At 39.0% G+C, this 23,228-nt stretch overlaps 1 protein-coding gene across 1 annotated transcript in view; it reads left to right on the top strand.

Moving 5' to 3' along the window:
- The window catches only part of ARHGEF12 (Rho guanine nucleotide exchange factor 12), a 151,763-nt gene that overhangs the window by 94,388 nt on the left and 34,147 nt on the right, over positions 1-23,228 (top strand). The window contains exons 12-22 of the mRNA XM_060179899.1: positions 944-1,084; positions 8,559-8,633; positions 11,711-11,803; positions 12,542-12,652; positions 13,321-13,419; positions 18,239-18,281; positions 18,786-18,891; positions 19,707-19,844; positions 20,948-20,980; positions 21,306-21,420; positions 22,333-22,438. Of these exons, the coding sequence (XP_060035882.1) occupies positions 944-1,084; positions 8,559-8,633; positions 11,711-11,803; positions 12,542-12,652; positions 13,321-13,419; positions 18,239-18,281; positions 18,786-18,891; positions 19,707-19,844; positions 20,948-20,980; positions 21,306-21,420; positions 22,333-22,438 (1,060 nt within the window). The remainder of the gene's footprint in view (positions 1-943; positions 1,085-8,558; positions 8,634-11,710; positions 11,804-12,541; positions 12,653-13,320; positions 13,420-18,238; positions 18,282-18,785; positions 18,892-19,706; positions 19,845-20,947; positions 20,981-21,305; positions 21,421-22,332; positions 22,439-23,228) is intronic.

Genomic DNA, 23,228 nt, shown 5'->3' with positions numbered 1-23,228 from the left:
GCTTACACTTCATAGTGTAGATTGAACAAATTACATAGAATATTAAAAATGAGTCAGGGTTGTTGATGTTATTCTCCAGCATTAGGTCTAATATCAAGCCACAGTTCATTGATGTAAAAAGACTCCTTGAGTTCGTCTAGCCTAGTTTGTCCATATTTATATTAAAAAATCATGTATAGTTAGGAAAATGATTTACACATGATTATGTAGTTATAAGGTCTCCTGAATTCCTAGTTCAGTGCATTTTGCATTATACATAATTTATTTTTATATTATTTTCAGTCTTATTAGCTCTCTGAAGTTTGGAGTTGTGTGTCTCATCAGTGTTGATAGTTTCATGTTGTTGCTCTCACTGATAAATGACAGAATTCTTAGTCTGAATGGTAAAAAACATGGTTCCTGATCTAAAAGTCTTACAGCAATTTATGCCACAGCATTTTACCACAGATATGACTATGTACTGAAATTCTAAAATGTAGAAGTCATCTAGGCAGAAGTTATAGTATAGTCATCTTCACTAAATTGACAAGAAATGTAAACTGTATAAGTCAGCAAAGTGTTTTGTCTGCCTGCTCCATTTGGAAGATAGAACTTTTGTTCTCTTTGTTAAAATACCACTCTCCCTGTGCTTAAGGCGATGCTGTTTAGAACTATTGAACCAGTAACTCATGCTTTTAACTTTTAGTGCTTTAAGCGTTCTTTTAAAATTCTTTTCATCCAGTTTTTAATTGGTATGAGTTAAGCATGTGATTGGTATATTTTCCCAGTAAAAGTGTGTATGTGTGTGTATATATATTAAAGTGTTCGTAATCACATCAACTATCCAACTTTTAGTCTCCATTGAGATTGTAGTGCAAATCTTCTTTATGCAGTCAGTAATTAGTGGGGTTTTGTTTGTTTGTTTGTTTTTTAATGTGGTTATGTGTATGTGTTTCTGTTTTAGGATGGAACTGTAGTTACACCCCCCAAATCCTTAGGTGACTCGCTGACAGGCAGTGAGGCAGAAGCAGATTCTGGTGATGGACTAGGCAGAGTTGACTGCAGCAGTGGAGATGCTTCCCGGCCCAGCAGTGACAGTGCAGATGTAAGTTCACATCTTCTACTTACACCTTTTTTCCCTCCTTCCTTCCTTCCTTCCTTCCTTCCTTCCTTCCTTCCTTCCTTCCTTCCTTCCTGATGGGGGTTGGGGGGGGTCATCTCCATGGTTTCAACATTCCATGATCAGACAGATGAATTGACTGACCAACCAACTCAGCACAGCACCGATACTTTCTCCCATGGCATAGTCTACTCCCACACACTGTCCGGAGGCGGGGGCTCCCAGGTCCCTCCAACTCCAATACTCTACATTTTGCTCTTCTTTTGCCCTTCACTCCCCACTCTCGAGATTTTATTTTAAGCTTCGTGAGTTAGAGGACTTCTCACTACTTGCTTTATATTATTTCATCATTTTATACAGCAATTTGATGGGCAGAAATTTTGGACACTGTTGTATATGAGCTTTTAGTTCTAGAGTTCACTTTTTCTCTTGGACACCTCTGCCAAATGTCTCTTTTGAGATGGACTTTCCCAGTAGGTATCTTGTTTGTGGGTACAAAAGTTAATAATGCCACTGCTTTCTTACTGAGCCAGGAGGCTGACTGTTGATATCTTTAAAAGCATGTTAATATTCCATTTGTGGTCAGAGTGACTCAGCCTTGAATCATGAGGCACTTTGCCATTACACAGGAGAAAAGTCTTAGTCCTGTTAGATGGATTTTAGCTAATAGCACATATTTAGTATGGTTTTCTTGATTAACCCAGAAATTGTGAGATGAGCATTGATGTTTGTTACAAAGATTTAAAAATTAGGCTTAATATGATTTGACACCAAAATAATAGTACATAAAAACTGAGGTAAGTCTTAATTATTAAGCAATAGATTATGAACAGTATGCAGTTATAATAATTTACTTGGTATTGATAGCTTTCTTTAGAACTGATGAGGAAAGTAGTCAAAAGCATTGTTCTTAATGTGTGTCATGAAATCAGTACAGTGGAGTAGGACCAACATCATACATTCCTCCCCCAAATACAAAGGCAGTGGGTGGAATAACAGTGCTTTACATGTAGAATATAGGAAATTCCTTCTTGTGGTTCTGTTGTGTGTGTGTGTATACACACACATATATATGTATTTATATTTATGTATCCACTTTCATGCCAATAAACTGAACTTTCACTTCAGGTGAAAAAAATAAGCTGGAAACCACTTGTCTAAGACATTCTGGCAAACTTTTGAGGGTTTAACCCCAATTAATTAATACAATTTAAACTCATTTCCTTTTACTAAGAAACTTTGAGGACTTTTTTTCCTTTTCTTTTTTTCTTTTTTGCCTCTAGAGTTATTGCTGGGACTCAGTGCCTGCACTATGAATCCACTGTTCCTGGAGGCCATTTTCCCCATTTTGTTGCCCTTGTTGCTTTTGTTATTATTTTTGCCATTGCTGTTGTTGGTGTTGGATAGGACAGAGAGAAATCGAGAGAGGAGGGGAAGACCAGAGGAGAAGGGGGGTATGGCAGGGAGAGACAGAAGCCTGCAGACCTGCTTCACCACTTGTGAAGTGCCTCCCCTGCAGGTGAGGAATCGGGGGCTCAAACTGGGATCATTAACTCTGGTCCAGTCCCTGCACCTTGCACCATGTGCGTTTAACACAGTTGGTAGCACCCGGCCCCCGAGGATTTTTTAAAAAGATAGTGATAGTATTTTTAGGCTAAAGGTTTTAAGGAAAACACAGTATTGACTCAAAACACTGGAGTAGTTGATATATTGGACACACTTGCCTTATGTTCTAATAAGTGTTTCAGCAATTCCTTTGTTATTTCTCCTAACAGCTTTATAGAGTAGTTATAACTATATATAGCTTCATGAAAGAAAAAACTGAGACCATACTTATTAAACTTATGTATAAGTGACCCACCTCTACCAACTCCAAAATACCACCCCTCTAAATATAAACAAAAGTTAGAGTCAAGAAAATGCTTTTCAGATTTTGGAAAAGTAATGATAATTGTACTGGTCTGTTCTGGTTGTGAATGGCTTGATTAGAGGTTATATTAGAGAGCGCTTTAATTGGGGAGCGGTGCTGCGTTGGTGATCCTTCTTAGATTCCTTCTGACTCAGTGCTGCTGCTTCTCTGATTTAATCCTTTGTCTCTACCACTAGGTGGAATATTTCTTAAGTACACAGGGACTGTCATACTTGACTTTATGTATGTTCCCAAAGCCTGACAGACTGGAGGAATTCAGAACAAAGGACATAAATAAAATATTTGGATTTTTTTCTTGTACTATGAAAAACAATGCAGTTAAATCTATGCTTCAGGGGTCTGAGATATCACTCAGGCTATTAGAGCTCTGAACTTGCAGACCTGAGTCCCCAGATGAAAAGAACTGCATTTTTTCTTCACTATGTCAGAACCATAAAAAGAGTACTTTGTAAAATGCAGTAACTATTTAAAGCACTCTCAATTAATAGAATAAAAGTCAACATGAATCCAGTAACATGAAAATATCAGAGATTCCCTTACAAAATAGATCTGGCCAGTAGTGGAATACTTGGTTTATGTCTTTATCTCTGTTCTTAGACATATATTTTTACTTTAAAACTAATGCTTTATTCTTTATAAGACCCTTAAGTTCTTGTATCTGAATGTTTTAAAATGATCATTTCTCACTTTTCATGAGTAATTATTCTTTCTTAAATTTTAAGACATTAATATATTCACTAATATAAATACTCTTAATTTAAAAAATTAATTATTTCTTACATACTTCTATGTAGCTTGATATAATGAGTGTTTTGTGGGTTATAGAAACAAACAACAACAACAAAAAACAATTCTACCTCTCAAGTTGATGAGATCTGTCCATATCATTCTTAACATTAAAACCTTAATGGGGGGGTCGGGTGGTGGCGCAGTGGGTTAAGCGCATGTGGTGCAAAGCGCAGGGACCGGCGTAAGGATCCCGGTTCGAGCCCCGGGCTCCCCACCTGCAGGGGAGTCGCTTCACAGGCGGTGAAGCAGGTCTGCAGGTGTCTATCTTTCTCTCCCCTTCTCTGTCTTCCCCTCCTCTCTCCATTTCTCTCTGTCCTATCCAACAACGAATTGCGTCAACAAGGGCAATAATAATAACCACAACGAAGCTACAACAAGGGCAACAAAAGGGGGAAAAAAAAATGGCCTCCAGGAGCGGTGGATTCATGGTGCAGGCACCGAGCCCAGCAATAACCCTGGAGGAGGAAAAAAAAAAAAAAAACCTTAATGGTTTTATTCTTATCTTTGAAAGTCTCTATAATTCACCATACCATGCTTATATTGTACATTATTTCTCCAACTGCTCAGTGAGAGCAATGCTACTTAAAGAAACCAGACTCTAAATTTATGTCTTTATCTGATACTTTTTAAAAAATAAATAAGTTGCTGTACATCCTGTTTTCTACAAAAAATAGATAATAAATAAGTTGAGAATATTTAACAACAATAAAGTCCTAAAGCACAAGATTTACTAATAACTATATTTTAGATGGTTGTGTATAATTAAAATATAATAGTCACTTTGTACAAAATAAATGACATATCACAGATTGAAAAAAAAGTAAAATCCATCTAAAAATCAGCTTTCCAGGGTATGTAATACTTAACTTTTGTGACAATACTAAAATAGTAACAACAGCCAATTCTGTAAGTTCTTATTGTGGTAGTGGCCCTCTCTAGAGAACTTAGCCAGGTCTAGTGAAATAATTCATGATGAAGCAGGCTTTTTTCATTTTTAAGACAAACATGGAGATTATAAGATAACATCTACTTAGAGCATAGTTTCCATACTAAAATTACCACAATGTAATTAGGTGCCTATTTAGATACTATTTAGAAAACATAGTTTCATTTTGCTTGTTACTCTTTTCAGGTAGATTAGTTTGAAAATGAGAATCAATGCTTGTAGCATCTGTAGTCTTGATTAATGAATGTCACTCATATAGTTATGTGCAGTTGAATAATAATAGCTAAACAAAATGTGTCCCTGATCCTACTTACCACTGTGACTAATCTGTAAATTATATCATGTTGTAACTGCCCATTAGAACTATCTTTTGAAAAATAAAGGTTGAATTGATGAGTGTAGAAACAGGCATTACAGTGAATCAAGGCTACTTGGCATGTAATTGGTGTCTAATAGCTATCCTAATGAACAACAGAATGAGTAGTTTGGTGTTTATCATGCTTGCTGAAGAGACACATCAGAAAATGCCAGTGTGGAAATTAATTGGAGTACAGATACATTTGTAAGAAAGAAGATTGATTGGTTTAATAGGAACATAACAAATGCATATTGAGTGGTTAATTGTTACCATTTGTTGAATACACACACACACACACACACACACACACACACACACACACACGAGTGGTTAATTGTTACCATTTGTTGAATAAACACAGACACACACACACATACACACTTATTGCCACAAGGGTTATTGTTAGGGCTTGGTGCCTGCAGGACAAACCCACATCTCCTGGCAACCACTTTTTCTTTTTTAATGTTTTCATTTTTATTTGATAGGGCAGAGAAAAAAAAAGAGGGAGAGACAGCGGTGGGTGGACAGAAAAGAAACAGACAGACAGTTGTAGCACTGCTTTACCACTCATGAAGCTCAACTGGAAATGGAATATTTGAATTCAGGTCCTTGCACGTGATAATGTGTGCGTACCACTGGCTGCACTACTGTCTGACCGTTAACTCATAATAGTCTTGAAAAAGCAATATAACCATATTATTTTTTATTACCTTTTTCCTTTAAAAAAAATTTTATTAGTGATTTAATATTGATTTACAAAATTACATATCACTCCATTCCACTCCATTCCTACCACCAGGGCTCTGAATCTTTAGTTGCCCCACTGCAAGCCACTAGATGGGCCAGCCATCATCTCTACAACTGTCTACATTTATACATAATTGCCCCATTTTTCTTCCTGATCCAATCTTCTCTTCTCCTCTGAGCCATTCACGACAACATTACTACCACCAGCAATATATAGAAGAGGAAGCTCAGGCCAAATAAAGAAGTAGACACAGTGGCGACCAGGTGAGAGATGATATGCAGCTGATACTGGTCGTATCCAAATTCTCAATAGGCACGTTTCATTTCTGCAAGTGTCACTTGGAGATTATGATGTGCTGTTCTTAGTGCATGGAGTTCTGTCATCCTCACTTGTACTATATCGGAATTGTAAAAACCAACCAACCGCTCGTCATTTGAATCAGTGCTTTTAACCCCCACCCCATGCAAGTATAAAATCATTGAAAGCTGCATGACTTCTAATATGCAGGGGCCAAGCCAGTCTTGTCTGTATCCTTCTTTCCTTTTGAGGAGATGTGTTGCCAGAGCCTGCACAGGTTCTCCCCGCCTTTTTAGACACTGATCTCGTGCTATGTGTGATAGATACTGCCATCGCACAAGTTCCCTGCTTCTGGTCTCCTCAAAGAGAGCTTACTCACATATTCTACCTACTTCTTAGAAGAGAAGCAGACTGACCACTAAAATTCAGGACAGCTGCCTCTCTGACTTCGGTTTGTGACTGATAATTTAGACTCGTTTCTACATTATTCAAAAATCAAGGGCGAGAAGAAGGACCCTGCTCATGTGCTCGTTTATCCAGCCTCAGTCCTCGGCATGTGCTCACACTTCTGTCGTCTCTGTCCCCCATTCCTTACAACTTCCAGAACACATGATTATTTTCACAAATCCAAGACACTATTTTATTATTAAACCTCTTTAAGAGAAGAAGAGGCTTACAGATATAGTTACAGTATCACTTTCAAACCTTAAAAATTAATATTTCCTTAATATACAGTCAGAATATTCTAATTATTTCAGTGGTAGTGAACTTTTTGTTTGCAGTTAGTTTATTTGAATCAGGATACAGCCTTAAATTGTCAGCCTATTTTGGAGAATTAGTTTTATATCTCTTAAAAATATTACTATTAAAAACAATCCTTTAAAATAAAAATAATCTCTAAAAATTATTATTACTATAGATAGAGACAGAGAGGCTGAGAGATAGTGAGAGTGAATAGAAAACAAACAGTGGTCCGGGAGGTGGTGCAGTGGATAAAGCATTGGATTTTTAAGCATGAGGTCCCGAGTTCATTCCCTGGCAGCACATGTTACCAGAGTGATGTCTGGCTCTTTCTCCTCCTATCTTCCTCATGAATAAATAAAATCTTTAAAATAAAATAAGTAAAAAAAGAAAACAAAACAAAACCCTAGTACTGAAGCGTCTTCTAATGCTCTTAAGTCACCATGGTGAGGATATACATACACATGATTGTGAATTGGTGTGTGAAGGGGTGTATATGTAATAGCTTGAATTTAGAGACTTTGACTTATTTAGTTTGTTGTTGTTGTTGTTTTTGATCTTTATTTATTTGCTAGAGATAGCTAGAAATAGGAAGGGGAATATAGAGAGGGAGAGAGACAGAGACACCTGCTTCACCACTTGTGAGGCTTTTCTCCTTTCCTCTAGCAGGTGGGGGGCGGGGGGCTTGAACCCCGGTCCTTGTACATTGTAACATGTGCACTCAACCAGGTTGAACCCCGGTCCTTGTGCATTGTAACATGTGCACTCAACCAGGTGTGCCACCACCCGGCTCCTTAGTTATGTTTTATTCTATTGCAGTCACTAATTTTCCTCTCCTTTGTCCACTAGGGCGTTCCCCTCACACACAGTTTTTCTTAACTGTTCTTTTAACCTGGTTCTCTACTATCTTTGACAGTTTTTTTTTTTTTTAATGTGCCAAGATAACCTCTAACTTTATTATTTGATTTCTTGTACAAAGTCATCTATTTCTCCAAAGTGGGATTTGCTTATATTTGAAACTACTCTTTTCTTTATCTTAGTATAAGTGTAGTTAGAATATATTTTCTCTACTGGAATTTACACAAAAATCTTGTAGATTCTTCATTTCCAACTATTCTGAAGAAGCTCTTGTTGCTTTGAGATGTTCATTTCCCAAAATTAAACTTTTGCATATCACGTAGTTGTCATTTTATATTAGGTTATCTCAAACATATGCTGACTTAATAAAAATTCATGTCAGTTTCAAATGAGGTAGTAACAGGAAAAAAATCATATGCATTGTACTCGTATTAGTAGGTCAAAATGCATTTGGATAAAAAGAACAGTTTGAGATATAGGGGGATAGAAAAAAGTTAGAGAATACAGATTTTTTATTTGACATATAATATGTTTGAAAGGTGTAATGTATCATTTTAGAGGTACTGGGTGGAAGTTAGCTTTTGGTCCTGGGGAAGTAAAACATGAAAAAAATGACTTGCAAAAGTCAGAAAAATTCAAAGTTTTTTTTATATTCTTTGAAAGTTTTTGGCAGTTTCAAATGTAAATGTGAAATTTACAGGACATTTTTTTTTATTGCATTTTCCTTATCTTGTTTTGGTGGGCCTGTTTGTTGAAATGAAGTGAATGTCATCTCCTGCTGTTCCCCATTAGAGTCCCAAGACTGGCCTGAAAGATAGAATTTATCCAGAAGAAATCCAAGAAAAAAGTGAAATAATTCAGGAAACTGTGAGTACTATTCCATGAAATGATAACACTTTCTTCATATTTAAGTGATAGATGTAAGTGATCTTTGTATACTTTCCATAAATATTTCTTAAGTGAAAGCATACATTTATTAATGTATTTTCCTTCAGTAAAGGACAGTTAATCTGTAGTTAGTGCCATTAGTTTTGATTTAATGTTATTTGTTGTCATAGCACAGTATAACTAACATAAAATTTACGATTTTACCGTGGTTTAAATAAGCAGTTTATTGGCATTAAGTTCACATCGAATTATTGCGCAGTCAGTATCAATGTAAATCTCTAGAACTTTTTTTAAAAAAACTTTGTTTTAAAAAATCTTTATCTGTTGGATAGAGACAGCCAGAAATCAAGAGGGGAGAGGGTGGTAGAGGGGGAGAGAGACAGAGAGACACCTGCAGCACTGCTTCACCACTACAAAGCTTTCCCCCTGCAGGTGGGGGCTGGGGACTCAAACCTGGGCCCTTGTGCATTGTAATACGTGCGCTCGACCAGGTGCACCACCACCTGGTCCCACATCTCTCAATTTTTTTTTAAGGGTCTGCCTGGTTTCACACCTGGCTGAGTGTGTATGCTACCATGTACATGGATTCAGGTTCCAGCCTCTGGTCCCTACTTGCAGCATGGAAGTTTCTGAAGCAATAAAGCAATGCAGCAAGTGTCTCTCTCTCCCCCTTCCATCTCAGTTTCTCTGCAATAAGTAAATATTATTTAGAAAGAACTTTTCCTCTTGGTATCAGTTACACACTAACTCCCCATGTCCTCTTCCCCAAGCTCCTGGCATCTGCTATACTACTTTGGGTGAACTTCACTGCTCTGGGGGCTCCTTATAACTGGAATCATACACTGGTGTAAGGATCCCAGTTCGAGCCCCCGGCTCCCCACCTGCAGGGGAGTCGCTTCACAGGTGGTAAAGCAGGTCTGCAGGTGTCTATCTTTCTCTCCCTTTCTCTGTCTTCCTCTCTTCATTTCTCTCTGTCCTATCCAACAACGACAGTAATAAAAAACAATAATAATAACCACAACAATGATTAAAAAAAAAAACAAGTTCAAAAAAAGGAGAAAAAATGGCCTCCAGGAGCAGTGGATTCTCGGTGCAGGCACTGAGCCCAGCAACAACCCTAGAGGCAAATAAATAAATAAAATAAATGGAATCCTACAATATTTACCTGTTAGGGCAAATTTAGCATGTCTTCAGGGATTATCTGTGTAGTAACACACACCAGAACATCCTTTGTTTTCAATCTGAATAACAGCCTGTTTATTTTTACACCAAATTTTGTTTATCCATTCACCTGTCAATGAATACTTGGTTGTTTTGACCTTTTGGCTGTTGTGATGATGGTTTTATGAAAATGTTAAGAATAAATGTCTATTCATGTTCTTCGGGAAAATAATATGAAGTATAATTATTGGACTTTACATAGTCCTAATTAAGTACTTTTACATAGATTACTAATTAAAAGTTTATCCAAGTATTGTGATGCATCAGTTTGGTGTTGAAAATCAGGGACATAAAATCAGTGATAAAATCAAAAGTTATTTAACTACTCTAGACAAATTGTTGTTTCATCTGTCTTGTAAAAATTTAGCCTGTCCTTGTTTTTTTTTTTTAAAGTGTTTAAGGGTCCATACTCCCAGAGGGATAGAGAATAGGAAAGCTGTCAGGGGAGGGGATGGGACATGAAGTTCTGGTGGTGGGAATTGTGTGGAGTTGTACCCCTGTTATTCTATGGTTTTGTCAGTGTTTCCTTTTTATAAGTAAAATAAAAAATAAAATTTTTTTTAAAAAGTGTTTAAAGTGACAGGATTAGATTTGAGAGAGGCAAACACAAAGTGTCTCATACTTGTAAAGGTGGAAAACTATGTTGACGTACGTATTGGAGACCCTTTGCATGTCTTACTCGCTACCAGGAAGGACTGCAAAGCCATCAGGGCCCATACTCGACTCAACTCCAGGAGCTGCATGTTTCACAGGCTGTCAGATTTAAGCCAAACCCACTGATTCAAAATAATTTATTTTTCTTAAAGCTGTGTGGTCTTGGAATTTAGTTACGGTTTTCAGGCATTACATTTTCTACATTGTATATTATTACCCTTGCATTATCTTATTCATGCCAAATTTGACTGGTATGAGTTGGAGATAGATGAGCTATCACTCGAGTGAGACCTGCCAGCCCGCAATTGAATTTTGCAGTTCTGTTATCTTTGTTTCTATGGCAGCATTTCTGTGACTACTTGAAAATTGTATTGCATTATGCCAGTGATTTTTAACCAGGAGTGATTTTGTCCCCCAGGGGACATTTGGCAGAGTCTGGAAACATTTTTGACTGCGGTGACTGGGAGTCTGTTGCTGGTATCTAGTGGGTGGGTAGTGGCCAAAGATGCTGCTTATAATACACTGCAGCGGCTGGCTGGTGCCACATCTGGTTGAGCACACATATCAAATACACTGGCGGCCCCCACAGCAAAGACTTATCTCACCTGAAATGTCAGCAGTATGAGCCCACACTGAAAAATCGTACATTGTGCCCTCAGAACAGTTTGGAATTAAATATGAAAATGTTGAAAACAGCTTTTAATCATGATCTAAATAGAAATCTGCATGTTAACCTCTGCTTAACTGTCTAATTTCTGCTCTCATTCTTTCTTTGTCTTGTCTTCCTTCACTTTTTTAAATCACACTTTAATGTAGTTAACAAACCAGTCTTAATTCTAAATTCTCAATGTGTGTGAAGTCATAAATGGAGCACACAGAAAGTGAGTTGAATCATATAGTTATATGCCTAGTGAGGAAAGGGCATTCGTTCATTACTTTCCTGAGGACTCCCCTGTCGCTGTCGTTCCCTCTCCCTTGCCCAGCAGTCAGTACTATTGTGGTTCATGATTCTGAAGACTTGAGAACCACTGCATTGAAAATAAAGCACTGTAAGAAAATATCAGAAAGAAACCGTAATGATTTAGTGAGCTATGTCTCTTTGATGCTTTAGCTTTTTTTTTTTTTTTCCTTTTTCCGAACTTTTCTGCCAGGTAATTGCTCTATTCTCTTTCCATTTGCAGGACGCTCACTCACTTAGCGGGAGTCCTGCAACTCGGGTGGCTCCCCATATTATTGGAGCAGAGGATGATGACTTTGGTGCTGAGCATGAACAGGCAAGGGTGACTTTTTCTTTAAAAAAAAAATCAATTTTATGATATGTTTGATTTCTTATAAAAATTAACACTTTCTAGGAATTGAAATAATGTTTCTGAGACTTCGAAGCTAAATCTTAGAACTCTATTAACTGGTTAATTGGTTATTTTAGTTTTGACCAAAAGATAAGATGTTGCTTTTAAAATAGGTAATTCCTAGTACTGAACACCTGCATTTCTTTAATAAACCTCAATTGGTCACAACATATATTTCTTCTATATTGCTGGACTTAGTTTGGAAGTTTTGATTCTATCAGTTGAACTGTTACTGTTTTCTCTGGCCGGTGCATTTAGGAAATACACAATTACTCTAGGAGTTGTTTTACAGCTCCATTTCCTATTACCATTTTTGCAATTAGCTCAAGAGAAGACAATTATTTCATTATTAGGCTAAAGCCTACAGTATACAAGTGTTGCTAGATTCTCCTTTGCATACTGATTTGTAGACATCTCATCTTGCCAACCTTGTAAACTTGAGTTCTCTAGAATGGTTTTTCTTTTTATCTATTCCTAAGAGATTAATTTTCAGAGAAAAATATTCCATAGCCTATGATACTAATACATTCTTGTGAAATCTTTTTAAATCTTTAGTTTTGTTAGAGTAGGTCAAAGTGAAACTTGGATATTTGTGATCAGTGAAATTTACGGTGCATTTTGCTTTTTGTATCGGAGTTGTTGATGTGTAGTCATTTCTTCTAGATCAATGGCCAGTGCAGCTGTTTCCAGAGCGTTGAACTGCTGAAGTCACGTCCTGCTCACTTGGCTGTTTTCTTACACCATGTAGTCTCACAGTTTGACCCTGCAGCTTTGGTAATGCATTTTGATCTTGCTACTTCAGGGTTCTTATACTGATTCATATGTATCATAAAACATTTCACTCTTGGAAGTCGGGTGATAGCGCAGCGGGTTAAGCGCAGGTGGCGCAAATTACAAGGACCAGCATAAGGATCCCAGTTCGAACCCCCCGACTCCCCACCTGCAGGGGAGTCGCTTCATAAACGGTGAAGCAGGTCTGCAGGTGTCTGTCTTTCTCTCCCCCACTCTGTCTTCCCTTCCTCTCTTCATTTCTCTCTATCTAAACAACAACTACAATAACTACAACAATAAAAAGACAAGGACAACAAAAAGGAATAAATATGTTAAAAAATTTTACTCTTGCAAAAGCAATAGATAGTGAGTAAAAATGTTACTAATTTTAAAAGATTTACTCGTATGTGAAAACCTAAGTTGATGTTAGGATTGGTATGCACACACCTATCAGGCGGGCATCCTAAATTGTACCTATGTGTCCAGAACTCACATAGACACTTTTATTTCCCAGTAAAATGTTTTTCTTTTCTTTTTTTTTTTTTGAGGGGGGGGTCTTGGCCATTTTAATAACTGCATTATTTATGGTGGCCTACCTGTTTTGAACTTTACCATTTGCGAGAATACAGCAGATTTCATCGTTTCTCAATTCATTTCTTTCTCTATTCTAGCTCTGCTATCTCTATTCAGACCTGTATAAACAGACCAACTCCAAGGAGACACGACGTGTCTTCCTTGAGTTTCACCAGTTCTTCCTGGATCGATCTGCAGTAAGTAATCAAGTTAATGTAAAAAATTTTGCATTAGTACTCTGAATTACTGGTCTTCTAGTCTTTTTTTCCTCCCATATATTTGAATGGCATTGTACTTTTTGACATGCTTCTCAGTTGTTGATTATTCTGGACTGTTTGTTTTTAAACAGAAACAAACAAACTAAAAACCAACACCTTTTCAAGTTACTTACAGGCATACTAATCTCCAGAACAATTTTTTTAATTTATTTATTTTATTTTTTATTTATTTAAGAAAGGAGACATTAACAAAACCATAGGATAAGAGGGGTACAACTCCACACAGTTCCCACAACCCGATCTCCATATCCCATCCCCTCCCCTGATACCTTTCCCATCCTCTATCCCTCTGGGAGTATGGACCCAGGGTCGTCGTGGGTTGTAGAAGGTGGGAGGTCTGGCTTCTGTAATTGCTTCCCCGCCGAACATGGATGTTGACTGGTCGATCCATACTCCCAGCCTGCCTCTCTCTTTCCCTAGTCGGGTGGGCCTCTGGGGAAGCAGAGCTCCAGGACACATTGGTGGGGTCGTCAGTCCAGGGAAGTCTGGTAGGCATCATGCTGGCATCTGGAACCTGGTGGCTGAAAAGAGAGTTAACATACATAGCCAAACAAATTGTTGAACAGTTTTGGACCTAAAGGCTGGAATAGTGCGGATGAAGTGTTGGGGGGGTGGGTACTCCCTGCAGACTCTTGTATACTTCTGATTTCAGGTATATATTTTCCCCTGGTTTATGGGCATGTGTGAACATATACTCTGTCTCAGGGGACCTGGACTATATCTAGGTTTGGGGACTTTATTGGGGAGTGGACCACTTAGAATGGAATTAGAGAATACTATGAAAGGAAAGGGCTCACCCGAGTGAGTGATGAAGCTGAAGGGTTGTCATTCCACACCTGAGGTCTCTGGACACAGTCTGAAGTGAAGCATGTTGGGGTGGCACTTGTTACATTGATTAGGTTTTGGTCCGCGGATGCAATATTATTTAGTATGAATTGAGAGAAGCATACAGGAAAGTGGGCCCCCCACCCTAAGGTTCCAGGACTGGGGGGAATATAGGCTCTGTAGTGGAAATGTAAGGTTCCTGCTGTCTTATGGTTCAAGAAGACAATGGATAGTTATTGTTATCATCACATTATTTGGTAATTGGGTTACCAATTTGAAAGGTCCCTTTGTTAGGGGTTGCTGTATAATACCCAGCATCTTGTATATAGCTGTGTCACCGGTTGCTTCTGTTCTCCCTGGTCTAGGCTTTTGAGAGAGTTGACATATCAAAGACTCAGCCTGTGTATTCAAAAGACTCAGTTTGTGTTTTAAAAAGTTCGAGACATAGGATCAATTTTTCCCCTCTCATATTAATTAAATAGTGGTTTATATGACTACACTTTAATAGGAGTGTACATAAACACCATTCCCACCACCAAAAGACTGTCCCATTTCCCCCCCCCCCCCACCACCCTGGGAAGCTGAATGTCTACCCTCCCTACACCACAGGGTTTTTACTTTGGTGCCCTGCTCTCGATTTAATCAGATCCTGCTTTTAGTTTTCCTTTCTGTTCTTCTTTCTCAACTGCTGTTAATGAGTGGGATCATCCCATACTCATCTTTATCTTTCTGACTTAACATAATTCCTTCTAGCTCCATCAAAGATGGGTTAGATAAGGTGGGTTCATTGTTCTTAATAGCTGCAAAGTATTACATTGTGTATATGTACCACAGCTTTCTCAGCCACTCATCTGCTGTTGGGCACCTGGGTTCCTTCCAGGTTTTAGCTATTATGAATTGTGCTGCTATGAACATAGGAGTACACACATCGTTTTGATTGGGCATTATGGAGTCCTTGGGGTATAACCCCAGGAGAAGAAGGAAGGTCCATGTCTAGCCTTGTGAGAGTTCTCCAGACTGCTCTCCACAGAGGCTGGACCAATTTACATTCCCACCAGCAGTGCAGAAGGGTTCCTCTGTCCCCACAGCCTCTCCAGCATTTGTTGCTGCTGTCCTTTCTGATGTATGCCATTCCAGAACAGTTTTTAAGGGACGTGTGTAGGAATATGTATGTGTTTATACCTATGTGTCACTGTGCGCACATGCAATAGCAGGTCCTTGAGTAATGAATGTCACTTTGTTTAGCATCGTTTCATTATAATATTGATAAGAAAAGGTCAGTCTGTGTTTAAAAAAATAATGTTATTTGAAGACTTGGGGTCATTATGTGTCTTCTGACTTGAAGTTTCTAAGAACCTATTGATGATATTAAGTGAGGATTTGACATCTAAGAAGCTGGCCACTTTACATGTTTGAAAGCACAAATTTACACAGTGTAAAAGATCTCACATGAATGACAATAAGTTGCAATAGTGTTTCATTTTACTAATAGAAATCTTAACTGGACGTTTGAAGTAGGAAATTGTATTGTTCATCTGGCCATTTGATAAGTAACAGCCCTAAGTGCTTCCAGGACAGATATAGCATGTGTCTGTAGTTCTTTCACTCGGCAGTTCTCTTGGATGATTGTACAATACCTTCTCTCTCCAAAAATGGCTTCACTTCCTTGTCTGCCTTTTTCCTAGCTAATATCCTTGCTGTTGTGTTGAGAAAGTTAAAGTACACAGTAGAGAACTTTTACTTGTTGTATCTTTCATTCCCCTGCACTCCACCTTCTCCTGATGATAAAGAGGAATAATAGGCCTTGCTTTTATTAAAGTCGACTTTCCCACTACTTACCCAGATTATATGCTCTAGATCTACTTCAGATAGTATTTTCTTAAAAGAGGAGAGGGGCAGGCGGGGATACTTGTTAAAATGTGCAAGGACCCAGGTTCAAGCCCCTGATCCCCACCTGCATGTGGAAGGCTTCTTAAGTAGTGAAGCAGTGCTTTAGTATGACTCGCTTTCTCTTTCCCTCTCTGCCTCTCTCTCTGCCTTCCCTCTCTATTTGACTCTGTCTCTACCCAATAAATAATAAATAATAAATAAAATATTAGAAAAAGAAAAATCTTTGATCAAAAACCAATATGATTTATAAAAAATACTTCACTGATTTACTTTATTATTATTTTAAAATGTGTTATTATTTATTATTGGATAGAGACAGAAATTGAGAGGGGAGGGAGAGGTAGAGAGAGAAAGACAGAGATACCCACAACACTGCTTTACCACTCCCACAGCTTTCCCCCTGCAGGTCGAGACCAGGGACTTCAGCCTAGATCCTTATACATTGTAACATGTGCTCACAGGTACACCACTACCCAGCCCTTTCACTGATTTATTGATGAGAGAGGGAGAAGGACGAAAGAAAGAACCGTAGGATCCCTCTGAGAAGTGTGATGGTGGGGGAATCAGACTCTGGACCTCATGTTTATGAGTCCAACACTTTATCTACTGTGTCACCTCCTGAGCCACTCAAGACATTACTCTGACAAATATTCCCTTTCTCTTACATCAACAGTATTTTGTTTCCTAAAGTATTGTTCACATTGGCAAGATAATGTACACATAGCAATGATAAGATATACATATAGGTTAAAGTTTACCTGTACTTATTCAGATGATATGTAACTATTTATATTGACCAGTGATTTAGAAAGTCAAAGCCAAAATGTACAAACAAGTCATATACAGTGGTCTGGGAGGTGGTGCAGCAGTGGATAAAGCATTGGATTCTCAATCATGAGGTCCTGAGTTCAATCCCTGGCTGCACATATACCAGAGTGATGTCTGGTCCCTCCTCCCATCTTTCTCATGAATAAATTCTTTAAAAAAAAAATTAGTCAAGTGGTTGGGCAGTAGTGCAGTGGGCTAAGCGCATGTGGCACAAAGCGCAAGGACCAGTGTTAAGGACCCCAGTTTGAGCCCTCGGCTCTCTATCTGCAGGGGAGTCACTTCATAGGCATGAAGCAAGTCTGCAGGTGTCTTTCTTTCCCCTCTCTCTCTGTCTTCCCCTCCTCTCTCCATTTCTCTCTGTCCTATCCAACAACAAAGCAACGTCAACAATGGCAATAATAACCGCAACGAGGCTGCAACAACTAGGGCAACAAAAAGGGGGAAAAATGGCCTCCAGGAGCGGTGGATTCATGGTGCAGGCACTGAGCCCAGCAATAACCCTGGAGGCAAACAAAATAATAAGTCATAGAAGCATTTATTTTTTTAGTAAAATAATAGATTTAAAAAGATTTTTATTAGTGATTTAACAGTGGTTTATAAAATCAAAAGATTTCAGATCCACAACTGGTGTGTATAAGTTATCCCTTACCCCAAGGGTTTAATTTTGTGCCACCTCTGCCACCCCTCCCCCATAACCAACAGACTTCTAAGAAAGTCCAAGAGATAGTTTAGTCCTTCCTTCCTTCCTTCCTTCCTTTTTTTCTTTCTTTTATCGAATTTATTTACTTTAGTAATTCCACTTAAGAGCAAAACCATCTAGTTATTGTACCACACCATTTTACATACTTCACATAGTATAGTCAACTCCATTTCTATCCATTTTATTCTGAGTGGTACAGCCTCATCTCTTTGATTGTGGAGTATGAGTATAAGAGGTGTTTCCTTACAGCATGACTCTTAAAAGGAGCTTATTTTTCAAGTTTAAATGATAGACTATTCCAAAGCTGTGTGAGTACAAATGTGCTGATATATGAATGTGCTTGAAGGAACATGTGTCCACTGTATGTCTCTGTACATATGCTTATACTTTTTAATGCATGTGCATATGCTTTATATTTTATACATGTAAGATGAAATACATCTTGAAAAATTCTTAAAACTATTTCACTTTCCTATTTGCATTTTCTTGTTTTAGCACCTGAAAGTTTCTGTTCCCGATGAAATATCAGTCGATCTAGGTAAGTTTGAAGCACCAGTATCTTAGAGAATTTCAGCTGTCTATGTATATAGTTAAATTTTGCTTTAAAGGTCTTGTCTGTTGTGTGGTGGCTGGTTCAGCACACACCTTTCTATGCACAAGCACCTGCAGCACGAGGTCTCACAGCAGTGGAACAGTTCTGTGGTATCTCTCCTTCTCGCTTGACTTTCTTTTCTTCTCTTTCTACCTCTCCTCTCTCCTCTCTATCTCATTCTCTATTAAAAAAAAGAAAAGAAGTAGTAGTAGTCTACTGGGAGTGGTGGATCCTACAGGCACATAACCACAATTGATAGCCCTCGTGGCCAACAAATAATATAATAAAATTGTAAATGTAAGTGAAGTCTGAATTCTTTAATGAAATGCTGTGAAGAACTTCTCTCTGTATTACTTCCAGTTAAACTTGTACTAAGTTGCATTGATGTTGCCAGTTGTAACACAGAATATGACTTTAGATAAAGTGATTACTTTATTTTTCCTTAAATAGAAAAAAGAAGACCTGAACTAATTCCAGAAGACCTACATCGCCATTATATCCAAACTATGCAAGAAAGAGTCCACCCAGAAGTTCAGAGACATTTGGAGGATTTTCGGTAAGCTTGGTGGTAGTTGGTGGAAAATGGTTTCCTTGAACTACTTTTTTTTTTAATTAGGAAAAAGTTATACATGGGGTCCAGTAGATGCTATTCTGGTAAAGTGTAGTTGTTACAATGCACAATGACCTGGACTCAAGCCCCCAGTCCCCCCCTGCAGAAGGGACGTTTCATGAGTGGTGGAGCAGGGCTGCAGGTGTCTCTCACCCTCTTTATCTACCCCATTCTTCTTGTTTCTCTGTCTTTATCCAATAATGTATGTTATATGTTAAGCTCTTTGCAAAGCATATGGTCTTAATTAATATGATTAAACTATAATAAGGGGCTAGCAAAATAGTTCACCAGGATCGCATGCCTACTTTGTTATGTAAATGGCCCAAGTCTGAGCCGGCCCCCATCACACTGGGGGAAGCTTTGGAGCTGTGGCATCTTTCATTGTCTCCCTTTGTCTTTGTATCTCTGTCTCTGTCTGGGAAAGGTCAGCTCATAGTGGTTGAAACCCTGGTTCCACCCCTAAAAAATCCCCACATAACAAACACACACATACACCTACTTCCTAATGGCATTGGACATCAGGTATTAGTATAGGATCTCCATTCCTCACAACTTTGAGGGTTTGGATTGGATGCTGTGTCTGTGCTGAGTGTGTTCCATTAGGGTATGTGCTCTGTTGAATGATCACCTCTAGAATTTTTATTCCTCTGGTATCCTGGGTGACACCTGCCTATTGATAGAAACTCATAGCTGTGGAAACTATGATGAAATGTCTCCAGAGAGAGATTTCTACCTCAGGAAGTTTGTTCTGTTCCCTATAGGCAGAAGCGTAGTATGGGGCTGACCTTGGCTGAAAGTGAACTGACTAAGCTCGATGTGGAGCGGGACAAGGACCGAGCAACTTTGGAGAAGGAGCGGGCATGTGCAGAGCAGATAGTTGCCAAAATTGAAGAAGTGTTGTGAGTAACACAAGTCTAAGTAGAGACTCTCTCTCCTAAGATGTAGATATGTGAAAAGTACATGTGGACACATTTACAAGGCTGCCAGATTGTGCATGCTGGGCTCTGAAATCATAACAATTGAGAAATTGTATTTTTTATGGTATTTTAGATAAAGTCATCATATATTTTTTCTGGGTTTCAGTAAAATGAGTAAAATTTCGTATAACCGATTCAAATCAAGTAGAAAGCTTACATTGGTTTCACTTCATAGGCTTTAGGGATACGTCTTACTATGAATCATTGGCAGTTGATGAGAAAGAAGTGTGTGAAAAACATGGAGCTACTTTGGGGATTAGTGTGAGGGTGCAGGAGAATGGGGCCAGCAGGTGACTCACCTGGTAGGTAGAGCTCACAGCTTGCCAGCATGAGGACCCAAGGTTTGGCCCCAGGTCGCCACATGGGAATGCTTGCAGGGCAAAACTCCCAAGAAAAGATCTGTGTGCCAGCCTCTAGCCTTCTGGTGCTACATTATCTCTCCTTCTCTCCCTCTCCCTCTCCCTCCCTCTCTCTCTCTCTCTCTCTCTCTCTGCCTTCAGGGTTATCGCTGGGACTTAGTGCCAGCACTATCTACTGCTTCTATGGCCATTCTCACTTCCCCAGTTTTTGTTGCATAGGATAGAGAGAAAATGAGAGGGGAGGGAAAGATAGAGAGGGAAGAAGACACCTGCACACCTGCTTCACCACTTATGAAGTGACCTCCCTGCAGGTGGGGAGCCGGGGCCTTGAATTGGGATCCTTTGCAGATCCTTGCGCTTCGTAATGTATGTGCTTAATCCAGTGAGCCACCACCCAGCCGCTCTTTTCTCTCTGTCTCTTTATCTTGCTGAAAGTGGGAGGTGGAGCAAGAGGCATAGGAAATGGTGGAGTCACGCAGGTAGCCAGTGGTAATCTTGCTGGCAAAAAAATAACCCAAACCAACAAACAAAAAAATGGGGTTGGGGAGGAAGAGGTTAGGGGTGTATTTCATCCTAGGTAGGATCCAAAGTGTTTGCCTTGTTCTTTTGTTTCAGGCATCTGAGCTTAGTAGCAAATCTTTTAGAATTTATTATTTTTGCTTTTAGGATGGCTGCTCAGGCCGTAGAAGAAGATAAGAGGTAATATAACTTTTCTTTTTGTTACTAGAATTTCAAGAAACAAACAAAAACAAAAACAAAAAAACTCTGATCAGCCCTAAACTCTTTTTTTAATTTAAAAAATGATTATAGTAAGTTCTCTGTCTCCCTCTAGTGGCCTGTATTTTACTTGACTAATGTGTTTAGAGTTGAGTAGAACAATTTTCTGTTTGCAACAGTTTCTGTTTGTTTGTTTGCGGAATTACTTGTAAGAATCCCAGCATTTTGGTTTTAGAAGTCATTGGATTTTTGTACACTCTCCACTTCTTCTTAGAAGCCTTATTTTACTTAACCCTTTCTCCTCCAGTTCAACAATGCAGTATGTCATTCTTATGTACATGAAGCATTTGGGAGTCAAAGTGAAAGAGCCACGGAATTTGGAGCACAAGCGGGGCCGGATTGGATTTCTCCCCAAAATCAAGGTAAGCTGGGAAGCACAGGTCTCTCTGCTTCTCCACGATTGGTTGCAGTGCTTCCCTTCTTAGTATTTGCTTGCTTCCTCCTCCTCCTCCTCCTCCTCCTCTTCCTCCTTTAGTAGTTTTATTTATTTCTTATTGGATAGAGACATAGAAAAGTTGAGAGGGGAGGAGGAGACAGGGAGTGAGAGACAGAGAGACACTTGCAGCCCTGCTTCACCTATCGTGAAACGTTCCCGTTGCAGGTGGGGGCCAGGGGCTTGAATCTAGGTGCTTGCAAAACTGTAATGTGAGTGCTTAACCAGGTATGCCACCGCCTGGCCCCTTAGTATTTACTTTCTCAGTGAATTGGTGCTAGAGACGCTAGTGGAAATAAAATACAGGCTCTCAAGAAACTCAAAGTTAGTGAAAAATCTAGGCATACAAGCTAGTTAATAGACAATGTGAAAACAGTAGTTTACATAGAATGTCCTTCCCTGCCATACTATGTGTGGCTATACTTTTCATCTATAGTCTCTATCACAGTTTTGTAGTTATTTATGGTTTTGTTTAATCATTGTTAGATTGTAAAGCTCTGTGAGGTCAAGAACCTCCACCATTGACTCTCTAGCTTTTAGTCTAGTACCTCTGCACAGCATGAGTTTATTACTACTGTTTGGTTAGTGGATGAATGAATTACTTAGAATAGACTCACAGTAAATATTTCATAAAACTTCCTTTGTCAGACCACTGTTTTTCTCAGTGTAAGGTCTGAAGGGTTTGAAAAGGCCTGTGTGCCAACCTCTAATAAAGCTCTCTGTGTGTTATCATTTACCTTTAACCAGTTTCTTCTACCTGGTTATTAGATTTGTGCTTTTGTGTTTGAAAGTAGAAAAAAACTATTTATTTACTACCTCTTGCATTGTACCTTGCCTCTAGCAAAGTATGAAGAAAGACAGGGAAGGTGAAGAAAAAGGGAAGCGAAGAGGGTTCCCAAGCATCCTGGGTCCCCCAAGGAGACCAAGCCGTCATGACAACAGTGCAAGTATGTTCAGGTTTGAAGTGCTGCCATCTCCCCAGTCCAGGTCAATCTGATGACAGAGGTCCTTTTAGTTCAAAGAACTTGTAGGAGAAAGGTTTTGGAAATGATTCCATTAAACTTCCAGTATACCTTATTTCCACTCTCTGTTATTTCTGAATTAAGTATCTCTATATGTCTACATAATTGTCAGGAGTATCTTTAATGTCATTACAGTTTGCTAGTTGTTGTTGGTAGCATACTTTATATACCTGTACTGATTTTGTTTGTATTCAGTTCAGTTTGTTAAGCAAAATGAATATTGATTTCTCTTTCATACCTGATTGAGCTTCTTTTTTTACTTCTGTCACTCACTCTCTCCATACCTCACACTTTCTTCACTCCACTACTCCATGATGCTTTCATTCCTGACTGTCTTGTCATCAGACCTTATAGAGAGAAACTGGCTGACTAGAGAGGACTGCAGGAGAAAAAGGAGGGTGGCACTATGGAAACGGGGTCAGATGATGTGTACCTCCACTCAGCAAGTGCAGCATTAGAAAATACTGGCATGGTGGGGGTCAGGCGGTGGTGCACCAGGTGGAGCGCACATAGTACAAAGCACAAGGACCCACGCAAGGATCCCAGTTCAAGCTCCCTGGCTTCCCACCTGCAAGAGGATCACTTCACAAGCGGCGAAGCAGGTCTGCAGGTGTCTCTCCCTCTGTATCCCCTCTCCCCCTAATCTCAGTTTCTCTCTGTCCTATCCAAAAAATGGAAAAGTGGCCACAGGAGCAGTGAATTCATAGTGCAGGCA

This window comes from Erinaceus europaeus, chromosome 20, assembly GCF_950295315.1.
Source record: "Erinaceus europaeus chromosome 20, mEriEur2.1, whole genome shotgun sequence".
Lineage (NCBI taxonomy): Eukaryota > Metazoa > Chordata > Mammalia > Eulipotyphla > Erinaceidae > Erinaceus > Erinaceus europaeus.
Note: the sequence above shows the minus strand (reverse complement) of the source record. Positions and strands in the feature narration are given on the sequence as shown.